Source organism: Anolis carolinensis, chromosome 3 (genome assembly GCF_035594765.1).
Source record: "Anolis carolinensis isolate JA03-04 chromosome 3, rAnoCar3.1.pri, whole genome shotgun sequence".
In the NCBI taxonomy this organism is placed as follows: domain Eukaryota; kingdom Metazoa; phylum Chordata; class Lepidosauria; order Squamata; family Dactyloidae; genus Anolis; species Anolis carolinensis.
In genome coordinates, this window is record NC_085843.1 from 110115457 (window position 1) to 110133810 (window position 18354).

The window sequence follows — 18354 nt, forward strand, 5'->3', positions numbered from 1 at the left end:
TCTGAAATCACTCACATTTTTGATATGACCCATGCACATGCTTTGTCTTGCATCAACTTTGTGCTTGCTTTCTCTTGTGCAAGTGGCAGTGGAATATTAAGCTAGGTTAATTGAATGCTACTGTATAGCTTCCAGTCTGCCTAAGGCAATCAAGGGAAGGTGAACCAGAGAGTCTTAAAAATTAACAAGATGCAACATTCTTCCATGTGTATGTATATAGGTATGTGTATATGTTAGTTCTTCCATATGTGTTCCATATGTGTATATATAGGTGTGTGTGTGTATGTATAGTTGTCCTGCAACCAAACTATCTGCACTTTTTTATTAGGCAGTACAGGTTTTATTATTAAGAGGAAAAGTAAATGGTAGTAAAATGAATAGCTACTAAGGAAATGAGATGCTCAAAAAGGTAACTATACAGCTTAAAAAGTACATGAAATGAAATACATAACCAAAGACGATGAGACATTAGAAACCAGGAAGCAGATATTTCAAGGAAGGCTGAAAATATTTTTTACAAGGAGAGAGCCTGGCTGCATCTGTGATTGCCCTTAGAATCCACCATATGCTGGGCTTTATTGCACCGGTCATTGATGCTGTGTTATTCCATTTGAAGTCTCCTTTAGCCATTCTCATGAGAGTAGCTGATTGTTGACTCTCTGCGCTCTCTGCACACAGACACACATGCTTCTCTAATAAGCATCTTAAAAGCATGTGCTTGTTCCTTGTGTATACACAAAATATAAGGAGCCGGGCATGTTTAGCCTGCAAAGAGAAGGCTGAGAGGAGACATGATGGCCATGATTATAGGGAGGAGGGAGCAAGCTTGTTTACTGCTGCCCTGGAGACTAGGACACAATGGAACAATGGCTTCAAATGACAGGAAAGGAGATTCCACCTGAACATTAGGAAGAACTTCCTCACTGTGAGAGCTATTCAGCAGTGTAACTCTCTGCCCTGGACAGTGGTGGAGGCTCCTTCTTTGGAGGCTTTTAAACAGAAGCTGGATGACAATTTGTCAGGGGTGCTTTGAATGCAATTTCCCAGCTTCTTGGCAGGAGGTTGGACTGGATGGCTCACGAGGTCTCTTCCATGGTCCTATAAGGCAGGGTCCTCAAACTGCGGCCCTTCAGCTGTTTGGGCCTCCAACTCCCAGAATTCTGGACCATTGATCAATCTGGCAAGGGCTTCTAGAAGTTTGAGGCCCAAACAGCTGGAGGGCCGCAGTTTGAGGATGCCTGCTATAAGGAATAGGAAGGCATGCTGTGTCTCAGTCGCAGATAATTCTCCTCCTCCTGCCTGCATCATTTATTTATCTGTTACATTTACTTTCTGCTTTTTCTGCAAGGAACTCTCTGCAGTGCAGAGCTCTCTTGTCCATGTCCTTCCTTACAAAATCGGAGAAATACCATAAAGTCTAAGAAGTACTCACTAGCTCAAAGTCATTTTATGAGCTTTACAAAATGGAGAGCTGAACCTGGGACCCTCAGTCCCAATCCAATCATATAACCTCCAAATGCATCAATGTTAAAGAAAAAACCTGGACCCTGGGAAATCACTAATAAATATCAAGCGGTGTAGGCTACATTTCAGAGGAAAGGACTAGCAACCACCTCAGAGTATTCATTTCCTAAGAAAACCCTATGAATTTCATGGGATTGCCATAAATCGACAGGTGACCAGAAGGCACACATACACACACACACTTCCATAAGCAAGTGTTTGTCTTGTTTACACACAAAATAGAAACAATGGGAATACATACTGTGGCTCCTTGTCAGTTTCCAAGTCATTTGTGTGCAGCTCAGTAATAGATGAGAACTGAATTCATGAGTCAGATGGTAGAAAGGAAAGTAATGCCACCCCTACCTTTATGAATAATACTAATACTAATACCATCTACTGAGAGCCAGCGATGGTGGAAAAATGAAGGCTGCAGTTCTAGACATGCTTCCCAGGGAGTAAGTCATGTTGAATTCAGTGGTACATACTTCCAAAGAAACAGGCACAGGATGAGACTGCATGCCATTTTAAAATACCTCTTTTACTCTTCCTTTTTTATGGGTCCATGAAAACTTAATAATTCTATTAAGGCTGGTAAGTGTGTGTTTGTGCTCAGTAAATGGGAGCTAAAAGGAGCTGGCTTCACTTCAGGCCACATAGCAGCATTACTCAGCTTCATCTTCTGTTTCATTAAGCTTCTTTTTAGCACATATAGGAATCAAACGAGTGCCCTGAGAATGTGACAAAACAAGAGGAGCCTTCTCTGAATTTTTCTTCCAGCAGAAATTCCATGTCATAAATTGTTGAAGTAAACTGACATGCATTCTTAACAGGAATAAATAATGTTGTAATTGCATTGTTTGCCTTTGGAATAGCAGCCCTGATTGTGAACTAAAATATGTGCCTTCAAGTCATCCGTCAACGTATAGCAAATGCATGGAGGTTGTGTGTTCAGGAATGATAACCGTTACCAAGCAAACACCGTGAATTGAATTGGAATAAATTAGAGCGCAACTTTATTTAGTTACAGCTGTCATCAGAGAATTGGCCCACACTGGATACGGGCATAGCCCAAAGCACCTGGTCTTCCCTGGAGACCTCCCAAAGTACTAATCAGGTTGACACTACATAACTTTCATGACCAGATGGTACAGTTTTGACCTCATTGACTTTTCCTGAGCGCATCCTCTGAATTCCTTCTTATTCTATATTGGATTAAGAGAATGACTGTCCTCTGTACTGAAATTTGCTCTATCTGATGTGTATTCTTCCTGATTTATGGAATCAACTTAATTTATGCAACAGTATACACCGGAGCTCCCGGTGGCACAGGGGATTAAATCACTGAGCTGCTGAACTTGCTGACCAAAAGATCAGCAGTTCGAATCTAGAGAGCGGGGTGAACTCCTGTTGTTAGCCCTAGCTTCTGCCAACCTAGCAGTTGGCATGCAAATGTGATCAATAGGTACCACTCCGGCGGGAAGGTGATGGCGCTCCATGCAGTCATGTTGGCCACATGACCTCAGAGGTGTCTATGGACAACGCTGGTTCTTTGGCTTAGAAATGGAGATGAGCACCAACCCCCTGAGTCGGACACGACTAGACTTGATGTCAGGGGAAAACCTTTACTCTTTACACAATGTCACCAGGAGCTATCCCTATGGTTTTACTTCTGAAATTTCATGGCTTTAAAGGCTCCCATCAGACAACCTTAGTTTTTGAATTTATTATCTGTTTCTTCACTGTTCTGAAATCTAGTGGCTTCATATTAATCAGAGATGGGCATCTTAGATGTCATTCTAGCTGGTCATTTCCAATTTCTAAAGAAGGCTTTTAACACCTAAAGCAGGCTTGAGGGGGTAGGGATTATGTTTAAATGGCAGCCCTTGCTCTCTCTGGGATATATACTGTATATACTCGAGTATAAGCCTAGTTTTTCAGCCCTTTTTTTAAGACTGAAAAAGCCCCCCTCAGCTTATACTCGGGTGAGGGTCCTGGTTGGCTTATATTTGGATCAGCTTATACTCAAGAATATATGGTAATTTATTATTTTTCTCTATTATTATTGGTATTATTACATTTATTATTTTTCTCTATTATTGTTGATACTATTACATTTATTTTACTCTATTTTTATTATTATTATTAATAAATTTATTATTTCACTCTGATATTATTATTATTATTATTGCTTTTATTATTTTACTCTATTTTTTATTACTTGTATTATTTTCCTGTATTTATTATTATTATTATTACATGTATTATTAAAAGGATACATAAGCACATTTACATTGAAGAAGATGAGAATAATGATTTGATCAGAGTTGGATGGTCTTATCTTAAATTTGAGCTTTATGTAAATATTCAAAAACATTTAACCTACTGATGCCCCAATTAATGTAATTTTATTGGTATCTATTTTTAATTCTGAAACTTACCACCCACGGCTTATACTGGAGTCAATGTTTTCCCAGTTTTTTTTGTAGTAAAATTAGGTGCCTCAGCTTATATTTGGGTTGGCTTATACTCGAGTATATACGGTAATTCAAATTTAGGAGATTTTATTAGAGGTAGGAGTGTCTGGAGCATTAGAAGAGCTCCTAAAATGTTGCATTACTGCAGCATCACAATTCATATATAGTGATTCTAATGTATAACATTTTGAAAAATACTTGTATCTTTTCCATTTTATATATTAGTTTGTACTGTCCCAGCATTTCTATTCAATGTGACATTGGAATGTCAATCTATCAATCATGAAAACAGCTGCTAATACATTTTATTGGGAGTTTTTAGTACCAATACATTTAGTGCTTGAAAATGGCTGGTAAAACTACAATAGACAATTACAGCCCCTAGAACTTTGCATATGAAAATTATATTTCCCTATATTTCTTTTCCTATGCAGCAAACACAAATATTGGCATAGATAAAACTGTAAGCATTTGAAGCTTTACAATTAAGTCGCTCTCAGGCATTTCCCACTTAGCCAGATTAAAAGGAAAGTAAGGCAGAGACGAACTATTGGATTCAAGCATCAGCTGAGACCACATTTCAAAACCCCCCACAAAGTTCTAAATTTTGACTGGGAAGATGTCTGTTGCCTTAAATATTGAAGCAATGATCACTTAAGTCCTTATGTAATTTTTTTTAACCATGTGGGATTCCCCACTGGCTGCACTGTTTTCCATTAGCATCATGCCATTGGATTTTAGAAACTTTCTCAAGAACACTTTGAAGTGTTTGACAAATTCCACTCAGGCTCTTGTCCCGAAGGAATATGACTATCAGGAAGCTGATTTCAGATATTTGAATTTATTTCAACCTGTTCTATTTTTGGGAACAATGTTATCCTACACCATCTGGCAGAGGTCAGCAAAAATGAATAAATTAGCTGCTCAGAGCAGAAACGCTATAAAATTGTACACAGTGGTATCATTGAGTGGACAAAGAGCTGAAGGGGTGTTATTAGGTATTCAAAATCTAACCTCACATAAACTTTGAACATAATTTGTGGTGTGACAGAGATCCATGGTATCTTGCTTTTCTTATCTTTGAAGACCTTGTGAAAAGGAGATCTTCGTCCCAGAAGGATGAAGGAGAATTAATAAAAGGAGAACTAGCAAAAACCTTTAGGACAGATAGATATGGGAGACTTCTGAAATAGCAAATATAATTTTATGGCTATGGTACAATGACAAAAATATAAGCTTCTGTATCTGCTGCAGGGTTTTTTAAGGCTCCCGTTCTATTTTCACCATGTGCTGTCCCAAATTTGCTTCTGAATGTTCAGGAGATTCTCCTAAGTGGAGCTGAGGACAATAAAGGAGGTTGTAGAAAGAAAATAAATTGGTGCAGATTTTAGTGGGATCTCAGATTTGTACACTACTCCTACTCACAGGCTACTTATGCATATGGCCAAACTACTGTGCTTTTAACCATGTCCAGTGTTGTGTTGCTCCTCTCAGCACCACCATCTAGACATTTGCATGCAGTTTAGAAGCAGTATGTATGAGGATCCTTACTTGGATTCTGGATGAGCTGTGAAATGTTGGGAACATGTATGAGGAGAAAGGTCTGATGAACCTTTGGACAGGATTCTTCCTTCACACAAGAAATGTGTCAGGAGGATACAAGGTCATCTGAATCTCAAATAGCATGTATAATTATAATCTTTCTCTTTTATGATTTGTAGGTGGGCAATTTTATGTGATGCATGAAAGTATATTTCCTTAATGAATTTATATTGAAAATCTCATATTTTTGAGCTTTGTTAAAACATTTAAAATAAATACAGTCATAAAAACACTATGGCAGATATTGAACAAGCAGCATTTCTGTCTACAAAATTCAGAAATGTGGTTCACAAATACACATTTCTAGATTTCTGTTGCTGTTTTGTAAGCATATGCTTACTTTTAAGGCAGTGTAAAGAGTTTATTTGAAGCCAAGAAGGCTTTTATATTTTATAAGCCACTATCATCTTCTGCAGGTGTTAATTCCTTTTCAGATAAGTCTCTGCAAAGATAGTGAATATAAAAATAGGACTGTTTGAAAATGTCAGGACTACATGGCTCCTACGTTTCTGATCAATAGTACAGCCTAAGTAGATTTCCCCTGTGTAAAATTTTATCCTTTTTATCTAGTTACTTATCTGGTTGTTGGAACGGAAAGAAATGGGAAGATAGATTGATTTTTGTAGTCTGACCCCTCACCGAGGCTCACATATAAGTCAAAATCGTCCTTTTCCTTCCTCCTCACTGCTGCTCCAAAGTCCCTCCCAGACAACCACTTTTGGAAGTCTGAAATAACCTTTCCTCCCTAAAATAGGAAGTTACCTTTCAGTTACTTCTTTTTTTGAAAAAAACTATGGGTGCAGCTCAAAGAGATGCAGGATGGTGCTACAAATTAAGCAGCTTCTGAACCATCTCCTGATGCCCCCCACAATTTTATACATTTAATTCTGTTAACCTTTTAAATTAAACATGGATGTTAAGATCTTCTGGGGAGGCCCTGCTCTCGGTCCCACCTCCTTCGTAGGAGTGACTGGTGGGGACGAGAGACAGCGCCTTCTCATTGGTGGCCCCTCGCTTGTGGAACTCCCTTCCTAGTGATATGAGATCAGCCTCCTCCCTCCTGGCATTTAGAAAACAAGTAAAATCCTGGATTTGGACCAGGTGTTCAGAGATTAGCTACAATGCAACAGACAGTTGGGAATCAATGTGACTGTAACTGGAATGGCTCATGAGCTCTGATTATGGCCTATGTGGTTGTTTTAACTGCTGTTTTAAATCCTGTTTGAATTGTATATGTGATTGGTTTATGTTGAATGATTTAATGTTTAATGTATTTATAATTTGTTATGTTTATGTTTGATGTAGCATTGAATGGTGCTATGTTGTAAGCCTCTCTGAGTCTCCCTTGGGGTGAGATAGGGCAAGATATAAATATGGTAAATAAATAAAATAACTAGATCACTGTTTTATGCAAGAATGTTAGTTGTGGAAAGCATGTACCTGACCGCTGAGTTACAGGTCCTTTTGACTGTGCACCATGGAGATATGGTAAATAAAGGTAGGAAAGGATTTAGGATGACTGTCTCACATTCTCTTTCTATTTTACACATGTTGGCACATACTATGATCTAAAGACCAAACTACTTATTCATCTTGATGCATCTTCATAGTTTACTTTAAGTAACTATAGGCAGTAGGGGTAAGATTCTTACAGTGAATGCGAAGTGAAACAAGGAAAATCCATGCATGTGTTTCGAACTCAAAAGAAAAATGTCAGTGTCATTGATAATTCTTTTCTAAGACTACAAGCTATGAAATGTGGGCTTGTTATTGTATTGAGAAGTGAAGTGATGAACCTCCCCTTCCTAAGTATGCATTTTTGTTAGAGTCCCCTTGCTCCATGCTCATAACTACTAAAGTAGTTATTTTATTTTCATCCATGTACCATACCTGATTGAATGAATGGTTCACAAACTTGGATTTGCAGACATTGTTTGGGTACAATGCCCCAGGTCTCTGATACATGGACATCCTGGTGAAGGATTCTCAGAACTGAAATCTAACAACTTCTGAGGTCCCAAAATTTCCACTACAAGAGGGCCTGCAAGGGTCTAGTAACCTATGTGATGGCTAATGTATCGGAGTTAATGCTCAAGCCAGCTGGTGAGAAAGAAGGAAGTCCCACTAAACCATATGATGCTATAAATAGAATTCAGAGCAGGGGGAATGTTGATATGTTCCAGATTTTGTTGATATGGAACCTGTGCTAATGATAAGGGATGGCGATAGTTGCGGCCAGTGGCCAGTTCTTTTAGGACGCAGATGGTAAGGAAGAACAACAGCAGACCAGCAAAGGTTCCGAGTTCAGATTTTTCTGATTTTTACTATTTCCAATGGGAAAAGGGTATGAAGCTGCAGCTCTCTGGCTGATGAAAGGTAGCTTCCACACCTAATGTTCATTACAGACCTCATATTTATACAGATATTGTTATATAAGTTGTTGATTACAATTATTTATTAATACATTGAAAAACAGCTTTATGATCGATAGGAAAAACCCACGTCAGCTGGGATATGTGTCTTGGTCCTGTTCCAGCATCCCTTATGACCTCATGTGGGTCAGTACTTTGATCCTATTGCTGAGGTGTCGGATTTAAGATCTTATTTCTTGTATTGTGGTCACCTTACATCACCTGCAAGCTTCAGCAATTTTCTAGGTGTTTTCCTCTATATTAGTTTTGATCGGGTTTATAGTGTAATTACTTATTGCATATTTATTGCTCTCTACCTATGTCATCGGCTTGTTTTCTTGGTATGAATATGTGCAAGGTACACTGTATGTGCCTACCTTGTATCTGATTAATAGTTATGATTATGACTTTATGGTGGTCAGCAGAAAGCATAGCTGACATGTAGGTAAAAATCAGGTTATATGTTTCCCTTGATTTATACGGACAATGCCGGCTCTTGGGCTTAGAAATGGAGATGAGCACCAACCCCCAGAGTCAGACATGACTGGACTTATAGTCAGGGGAAACCTTTACCTTATAGGGAAAAAGGGGTTTTCTCGGGGGTCTGCCTCAGTAGTCCAGTTATGTGTCAGCTTTGTTTTGTAGGGTTTCTGTCTATAAAAAAGGAACCTTGTATGTTTACTTATGACCATCCTGATTCATAAGTAGTGTTGGTCAAATATTTCCTATTTGAACAAGGGTAGACTCCTATGTTCAGATCCCCCCCCCCCAGCACACTTCACCAACACAGTCAGAATGGAGCCCCACCAGAAGTAGCTGTGCATCGTATGATGAGATTTGGCATGCTCCGTGCCAGCTGCGTGGGTGAAATGTTCTATGACTGAGAATTTTCCCCATGTGATGAGGTCCTTTGCCCACTATATCATGCTGGCTTTAACTTAATTATTCTACTCTTCCTGTTATGTCTTTGATACCTTTGGGAACCAAACAACTGAATAAGGCTTATATGTCTGGTGTTATATTCTGATGCGTTATTTAAGTGATATGTAATAGCATTTAGGTCTCAATTTAGTTTTTTTTTAAGAGTTAAACTTTTTCTGACTTTTTCATGTTGTGCTGTAAATGAACAGTGAGGATAGCACAGGTTGCTTTCTGTTCTGCCAAAGCCGTTCTAACCAAATTAACAGTGAATGAGCTTTTCTGAAATGATACTGTCCTTTGAGTAATATTTTAAGTATTGCTAATTCATTTGCGGGTGATTCAGTGATAACAGTAAATTCTTTCAATTATATTAAACCTTTCTCAATTGAATTTCATTTAATGAAATTACCCACTTAATGGTAAAAAAATGATTCAATTTGTAGAACAGATCTTGTGGACATACTAAATCAGTGCAGCACTGAGAACTTTACAAATATTTGGAGATATTTCATTCTGCTATTTTCCTCTTAAACATTTATAAAATGGGACAGAATAATGAAAACCCAAAAACAAGCTTTATCTTTGTTTGCATCACAACATTATGGGTATCAGAGCTAGCTAGTTCTTGTAACAACATTGTTGCAGCCATTAAAACAAAAATGGGAGAAGAAATGTAGATTAGACATCTGTTCTTTGTGTTTTTACATTTTACTTTACATCAATGTTTGGATGTCATGCGCTTCTAGAAATGAAGCAAATCTGTTGAGAGGTTATCATATGTGTTACTCTAATTCTTTGTTTTTTTTTTTTAAACCATCCAAGTGATGTTTTTGTTGTATTGGACTGTTTTGGGGCAATTTTTGGCACCAGCTGCTGCATGCTGGTCCCATCCTCCAGTAGGTTTGTTTTAATTGTGAGAGATGTTCAAATAAAAAAAAAGATTCTTCTGTCTCTCCCTTAGACTTAACAGTGCTTCAGTGGGTCCATGAAATGACACTTTTGCTTTATAACCCTATTACTCTAAGAAAAAAGAAATGAGGGAAAATTGGTTCCTTCGGACCATAGGAGTATCTCAGCAAATCATGGTCCCAGTTAAAAGAAAACAACACACTTTTGAAGAGGCCTAGTGCAAACCCAAGAAAGTGCATAAGCAACAACAAAAAAAGATTGGGAAGTGTTGATATGGACGAAACAATATCCAACAAAACCCATAAAAACTCAAAGAGCTATATTTTGAGAACCCAGACTCCTTTGGGCAGTTTGGAAGAGTCCCTTCTTACCATAATTTATTGGGGTTTTAAAACATAGTTAAAACATAAGACTTAACATTTTACCTTTTAAGGATGCTCATACCTATTCGTTTTGGGCATTACTAACAATGTCTTTCAAACTTTTTTAAAAGTTTACTTTCACTTATTTGAGATAAGGAGCTGGTAAAATTGTGAGCAGTTCTTTACATTACATTATAGGATGTTTGGAAGGGAGGGGTAGAAAAAGATGGTGTAACAACTGAACTCCAGACAAAGGATATTCTTTGATGACTCTTTTACTTCCAGATTGTTCACAGAACATTAGCAGCAATTCTTGGTTCCCTGGCTGCTTTGGCTGCCTTAGCTGCAATTGGTGATGTAAGTGCCACATTTTAAATATTTGTTTTACACCATCATGTTTGCAAGTTCCTAAACGAATACTAACACTTTTAAAGGAAACATTGGCAATCAGACTTACAGCGTGGCAGAGGCATGGGTGCATGGTTGTGTGAATGGTTGTGACCAAACATTAAATTAAAAATTTCATTTGGAATGGATAACAACTAGGAATGTGTTCAAGAATTGAGACAAACATAAAGAGGACCTTTATTATAATAGGAGCTACCACCAGATAAGTGCATGTGTTACCATGAGAAGATGGGCAAAGTTATACGTTTGATATGTTTGATATGTTTGATATGTTTTAATCATTTGAAAGACTATTTTAATTGATATTTATATATTTTTTACAGTTTTATAATATTGTGTTTTACTGATATTGTTATTGTCTGTATCTGGCATTGAATTATTGCCATAGTTTGTAAGCCTCCTTGAGTCCCCCTTCAGGGGTGAGAAGGGCAGGGTATAAATACAGTAAATTAGTAGATAAAAGTTAGGTTTGCACACAGACTTTGTGGAGACAGTTTCCTGTGTTCTTTTTCTGTTGGACAGTTTGCACAGATGGCACACGTAAAAAGGCATACTAAAGTCAGTCTTAATATGATCTCGGATTATCACAGTTGGCACAAGCCATTAAAATCCTGATTATAGCTTATGAGACACTGGATAACTAACACACTTTTTGTTGTGGGTTTCCTCCTCATTATCTTCCTTTTAATTTATTCCATTTGTTGCATTATTCTAAGCCTTCTACATGACACATCAGACAATATTTTTGCCAAAGCGGCTTAAATACAAAAAAACCCTTTCAACTTTTGCCCTTTTGTTCTTTAAACTTTTAAACTTTTTCTCTCTGAACTCCATCTAAGCCACCCACAGAAGGATGTGTCATTCCATTTTGTCAGCAGAAAACATTTAGCTTTCATTTATTCCTATAAGGTGGGAATAATAATAATAATAATAATAATAATAATAATAATAATAATAATACCCTACTTTGTAAATAAGCTCTTTCAATTTGTTAGCATTTTACAAAGATGTTGCCCTACAGGCTCCTAAAAGAAAACAAAACTTCAATTACTTTCCTTCAAAGTGTATTTCAATAGAGGTTTTTTTCCAAGAAAAAGAAATGATGCTTGCATTTCCAAAGCTAATCACTAGATAGGAGATTCATGGGCTTAATAATAATTGTTTTTTTCAATTGCAGAAGCCGAGTCTGGTCAAAGTAGTGGCATGGATTGATTATGAAACTCTGGCACTTCTATTTGGAATGGTAATTAAAACAGAACTTATGCCCTAAGAGTTGAAGATGTATTTATACAGATATAAACATGAATAAATAATTGCTGCTAAAATTAAATTATGCTCTTTGAGGGAAGAATTTTCCTAACACCAATTCCTTTCAAGGTATTTCTGTTTCAAAAGTTCTGACATCTCAAAGTTAGGCAGAGAGAATGAATGAATTTGGCCAAATTATGAGGTGATCAATTTTGGATTAATTTAATTGCGGAAAAAACATACACTAGTTGGCCTTTGTGCCAGGAGAAATCCCTTTAGTATGTAAATAAGTAGGAATGGTGCATAGATGTTTGCTAGATAATGACATTTTAGGTAGCTGCATAATGTTGGAAAATATTTTTCAGATTGAGGGGTACAGAACACTTTATATCTATTTAATAAGCTCTTGTGTAGTAAAACATTTATTTTAACATTTCTTCCTATAGATGCTGCTAGTTGCCATCTTCTCTGAAACTGGATTTTTTGATTATTGTGCAGTGAAGGTAACTCGGATTTTGGTTCTCCCACTTTGTTTGGTGTGGCACACATTTCTGTTTAGCTCTAGGGATAACAAATAACATATATATCATATTGAACAACTAAAAATATATTCAAGTCTTCCCTGCTCTCTCCTCCTTTTCTTTTTCCCATTTGATATCAGGTTAATTACTTGTTTCATTGCCAGTTATATTTTGGAGTCTTCCTTTTACTTACAAAAAACAAAATGCTCATCATGTAGGACCGGGCTGTGACGCAGGCTGGAAAGCAAGCCAGCTGCAACAAATCAACAAATCACTCTGACCAAGAGGTCATGAGTTCGAGGCCAGCCCGGTGCCTGCGTCTTGTCTCTGTCTCTGTTCTGTGTCATGGCATTGAATGTTTGCCTTTATGTGTGCAATGTGATCCGCCCTGAGTCCTCTTTGGGGTGAGAAGGGCGGAATATAAATGCTGTAAATAAATAAATAAATAAATAAATAAATAAATGTAACTTTTGTCATGATTTTAACTGACTAAAGAAACTTTCTTAGAAATTATCTTAGTGGTAATGGGTATAGATTGGGCTCATTCCTGAGTCTCTCTCTTACCCTGACTGAAATTAATGATACTCCAGTCTCCTCAATATCAGTAAGATTGAATAGTCTAATTAAGTGGCAGGACATTGTAGATGTTTATTGCTGCATGTCCATTGGCCTGTGATCAATTTCAGTTTCCTAATGTGTGTATTTCTATATAACACACATTAGCAACATTTTGCATGCATTCATAAAATGTAATGTTACCAATTGTCCTTTCCCTAACTGCACATCAGGGAAATATACCTACATTAGTGTATTCATAAATTCCAGATTGGCATCTTGTTTACACATAATTATATTGCGGAAAGTGGCTCAGTTCACTCACTCACTCACTCACTGTGATGATTCACAGAGATTCTCAAACATGTGACATTCTCACATTTGTCACATAGTGTTGCTTGCTGTATGAAAAAAACATCAGATAATTGTTTCTATGATCTCACTTGCACTATTCCTCGCCTCTGTTGTAATGGAGTATCCGTGACTGCCTCTTCAAAGACATTATCATGTGTGTCTCTTAAAATGGGGTTTTCCTTGGAAAACCTGTCTTGGCTAAGATGGGAGAATGCCTGCTTAGCTTTTCTTCTTTCTGCATGAATTCTTTTTGCACTCATTTTGAGTGTGTTGACTTTACCACACATGCAGGGAAATCGCTCCTCTTCATCTGTGCTATACCCATCTTCACATATGTCCCACCTTTTTTTTTAAAGTTAAGAATGGTGTGAATATGATAGTTCCTAAGGCTATACACACCCTGAACTCTTCTATTTTTGCAGTTTTGAAGCTCCAATGATACACATCTTGAAATATTTTCAAAAGCACTTTACAATATTAATATTTTTGGTATTGTGTTTATTTGGCAATTGGGAGGTGTACTTTAAAGTTTTTGAGCTTGTGTAATGAGGCAAAAGAATGGACAAGTGGGATGCTCTGCAAATGTTCTTGCCTTGTAAGAAAAGGAAATGTTCAATTAACAGGGGAAATGGCTTGTTGCAAGCAAGAACCACTGCAGTTAGTTTATTTAAATCTTTAAAAAGGGGAAAAAAGGAATTGATTGGGAAGCTTGGGGTGGGGGAGATTTCTTTCCTTTGTATCTGAGAAGGAGAGTAATCAGATGATCAGGAGGACATGACAAAGAGTCCTTTGCAGTTGAGAAGGAGAGTGATTAAGTGATCAGGGGAGAAAGGGTTATGTTTTTCCTTTGTGGCCAGGAAGGACAACCCACAATGAACATCACAACCCCCAAAATGAATGGCTAGAGTTGATACCTGTCACTGCATTGTAAGAACACATTTTCTAAAGCTGATAGGAAGCACATTCAGAAGCCAAAAGATGGGGAAAGACATTTGAGTGTTTTCATTTGATACACTTTGACACAACTTGAAGATTGGTTTGGAATGAGATTAAGGACTTCATCACATTGACTTCTGGATCCATCCTAAGATACTTCCAAGCTTCATTTTTCTCCTCTTTCTCCCTATATCCTTGGGGGATGGATGATAAGGGAGGAGGTTTGGAAATTATTACTAATTACTCACATTGTGACTTCATGGCTGAATGTGGAAAAGTTGTGATTAGTCCTAATAATAATAAAATTTTATTCTTAAATCCCGCCTCATCTCCCCGAAAGGACTTGGAGTGGCTTACATGAGGATCAAGCCCAGTGGAATAAAATTAAATACAACACCATAAAATATATGTACATTGCAAAGCATAACCACATAAAACATGTAAACCATCATAAAAAACAAACTCAACAGCAACTAATACCAGTAGCTGAGACCAGTAGATATGGTCAGAGCTAAAAGGCGGGTCAGGGCTTGTGCAGTATACTCCAGGGATGGGGCTGGTGATAAAGTGCTGAGGATAGATATTAAATAGGGCTTACAAGACCAAGTCAAAATGTTAAACCGATTAGTGAAAGGCACATTGGAAGAGCCACGTTTTCAGAACTTTCTGGAAGATGGCCAAGATGGGCGCTAATCTAGTCTCTCTGGGGAGGGAGTTCCAGAGCCGAGATGGCCCTCTTCCTCGTCCCCACCAGCCACACTTGTGACAGAGGCGGGAGGGAGAGAAGGGCCTCCCCAGCAGATCTTAAGGTTCGTGCAGGTTCATAGCGAAATATGCGATCGCAAAAATAGGCTGGACCCAAACCGTTTAGGGTTTTGTAGGTTATAACCAGCACCTTGAATTGGGATCAGAAACTTATCAGCTGCCAGTGGAGCTGTTTTAATAGGGGGGTTATCCACTCCCTATAATTTGCTCCAGTTAACAACCTGACCACTGACCATTGTCATGGCAGCTGGGTGGGATCATTCTGAATGGTGAAGAAAGAAACAACAGCAGTGTAGAAATATATTTGGTTCAAGAGGTTGCCCATGTCTCATCTTTTGTCTGCCTTCTCCAACTCTGTACCCCTTCTTGGTGGAAAGTCAGTTCAGCTGTGATATCTCACTTTTTGTCTGTCTTTCCTGGTTGCAACCGCTCTAGGATAGACAGAATTATTTAGGTTTTCATGAAAAAGTAGCAAGATACTACTGGTGTCTATTATTATTTCACAGCCAAGTAGATAGAAGTCCCTGCATTTTTTATGCCCTGGGTGCCAAAATAATTGCCTTAGGAGCTATATGCCATATATTAGGGCCATTTATTTTGCTGTTTAAGGCAATGCTGTGTTTTGGGTTGGTCCTACAGCCAGGCAGATGAGTGATATGGTGTTAGGGAGGGTGAATGAATCTTAGGTATAACCATAAACTATTGTTAATTGAGATCCTTTTTTATTTTTGCATCTGAGCTCCCATAAAAGTTACTTTTTGACCAAAAGATCTTATGTTGAGCATTAGTTGCTCTTTGCTGATGTATGTGTCTAGATTCATAGTGTCATTTCTTTATATTGAGAAATCAAAAGAACGTTATTTTCAAATCCATAAATCTTAATAAATCAACAGAATGCCTGTTACATTTCTTAATTTTAATGGTGCCCAATGCTAGTTCGATCTTAAGTTGTTCATTAGTAGCTATAAATTTATTCCTTATCTTCATACATTTCATTACTTTATCTTTGTCTCTTTTTATTTTTATTTATTTTTATTAGGCTTATAGACTCTCTAGAGGCAGAGTATGGGCCATGATTACCATTCTTTGTCTAATTGCTGCAATTCTCTCAGCCTTTTTGGACAATGTTACTACTATGCTCCTTTTTACTCCAGTCACTATAAGGTATGTTTGTATGTGCTTATTTGTATATTTTAGATGTTGTTTTGCATTTTATATTTCAGTATGTTAGCATTATGCTTCCCTTTCTGTATAGGAATTTCAAAGTTCACTCCAACAACCCAAACAAACTATCAGAGAATAAAAAAATATATAAATGGGACTTAATATTAAAATACAAGTGAGGTCTCCAGTGCGGAATAGTTCTCTTCAGCAAGTACAGTAGTTGAGTCAGTCAATCATGCCTTCCATCACAGGACTCCATTTAATTCTCAGTCCTACGCAATTTTCCATTCCTTTCACAATGCTCAGTATTCTATGTATGTCCAGATTCCACTGGAAAATTTTCGAGCCTTTCCTCAGTGTTATTAATACTGGAGAGAGAAAAACTTATTTCATCTGATCTTCCTGGTATTGATATGCATTTTGAAGCAAAATAGTAAGAAAAGATAGCAGAAATTGTACTTAGCACTTGGTGCGCAATCAGTCATGCAAGCTGTTTTATTTTTGTAGCAATCCAAACTGAAGATTAGGAGGAAATTGTGTCCTTGATTGTACTCTTTTTTTTTCTTCTTCAGCAAACTTCAACAAGCATTTTGCCCAGCTTCCTAATGCCTCTCTCTTGAGTGTATGTGGTTCTGTTTTGACTGCATAAAGATTCACACTTAATTCTGAATGTTGAAAGTAGAAGAAATGATAAACCTTAGGATGAAGTTTGATTTTCATTTGCAAAGGAGTGTTGGTGAGATTGGTGGCTTCTTTACTGTCTCCCTGTGTCTCATACAAATGGTTCATTCTATACCTGAACAGAGCTACATCAAAATCTTCTAGAAATTTTTGTATAGGAGGCTCTTCTAACATCGTTGTGTGTGTGTGTCCTTCTGGTGACTTCCTATTAGTCCCTCAGTTTGGGAAGGTGTGATTTTAATCAAAAAAATTATCTTGGAGAAAATGTTTGCACATTCCAACTTTGATTGGAATCTATTGAAGTTTTGGCTCAGATTTAAAGAGATAAGAGAATCAGGGTACATGACACCATTTTAATTGCCATGGTCTAATACAATGGAATCAAGGCAGTTGTAGTTTTGCAAGGTCTAAAGCATTGTCTTTCAAAGAGTGTTGGTGCCCCACCAAACTAGGTATAAATCTCAGAATTCTATAGCAGTGAGCTATGGCAGTTAAAGGATGTCATATTGCATTAATTCTACAGTGTAGATATTCTCTCATGCATGGATGTCTCTTTTACAACTTTGTCACATGGCTGCCGAAGTTGCTCCGTCTTGTCAGGGGGCGGGGAACCCAGCGCCCCATAACCCGCATCACCTGGCTCCAGTAAAGGGCAATCCCATGGGGGAAGCATCAATTGTGTGGTTTCCCCCCATTGCTTCCTATGGCAACATGGGAAGCCTCTTGTGTTACTGCGGTGGTGGCATGCAACAGCTCTGCCCTACTTCATCCATGGAGCCCCATCACTTGATGGGAGCTGGTGGGCTGCGTGGGTGACCTGGACTAAACCGATGTAATGCTGCCGATTTTGCACATTTGCTTCCTAAACTGTATTTTGTGATTTGTACAAACATTTTTAAAAAGCTGTGGATTTCAATTATAGCAGCAACTATAAATCTTGCCAGAACATCTATTTGGACAGCAATTCTAAATTGCACACCAAGGTCAGATGAAACTACATTGAGCACAATGGGAATACATTTAGATCGAGGGAAGTCCTGGTGCCTCTCTATTCTGCTTTGGTCAGACCTCATCTGGAATACTGTGTCCAGTTCTGGGCACCACAATTTAAAAGAGATACTGACAAGCTGGAAGATGTCCAGAGCAGGGCGACTGAAATGATATTGATAATAATAATAATAATATATTTATAACCCACCCTCTCTCCCTGGAAGGGGGGGACTCAGAGTGGTTTATAGAAATAACAATGGCAAACATTCAATGCCCCAAACCAAAGAGACAGTCAAAGCAAAAACATAAAATAAAATAAACTCAAAATAACTTATAAACTATCAAAATGCTCAAAGGTCTGAAGACCATGCCCTATGAGGAGCGTCTTAAAGAACTGGGTATGTTTAGCCTGCAGAAGAAAAGGTTGAAAGGACACATGATAGCAATGTATAAATATATGAAAGGGTGTCATAAGGAAGAGGGTGCAACCCTTGAAGCTAGGACTAGGAGTAATGGGGGTTCAAATTACAGGAAAGGAGATTCTGCC

General features: G+C 37.8%; 1 protein-coding gene across 1 annotated transcript in view; it reads left to right on the top strand.

Annotated features, from left to right (window-relative positions):
- Window positions 1-18354, top strand: part of oca2 (OCA2 melanosomal transmembrane protein) — a 279317-nt gene that overhangs the window by 118244 nt on the left and 142719 nt on the right. The window contains exons 10-13 of the mRNA XM_008107105.3: window positions 10471-10542; window positions 11771-11836; window positions 12288-12344; window positions 16012-16136. Of these exons, the coding sequence (XP_008105312.1) occupies window positions 10471-10542; window positions 11771-11836; window positions 12288-12344; window positions 16012-16136 (320 nt within the window). The remainder of the gene's footprint in view (window positions 1-10470; window positions 10543-11770; window positions 11837-12287; window positions 12345-16011; window positions 16137-18354) is intronic.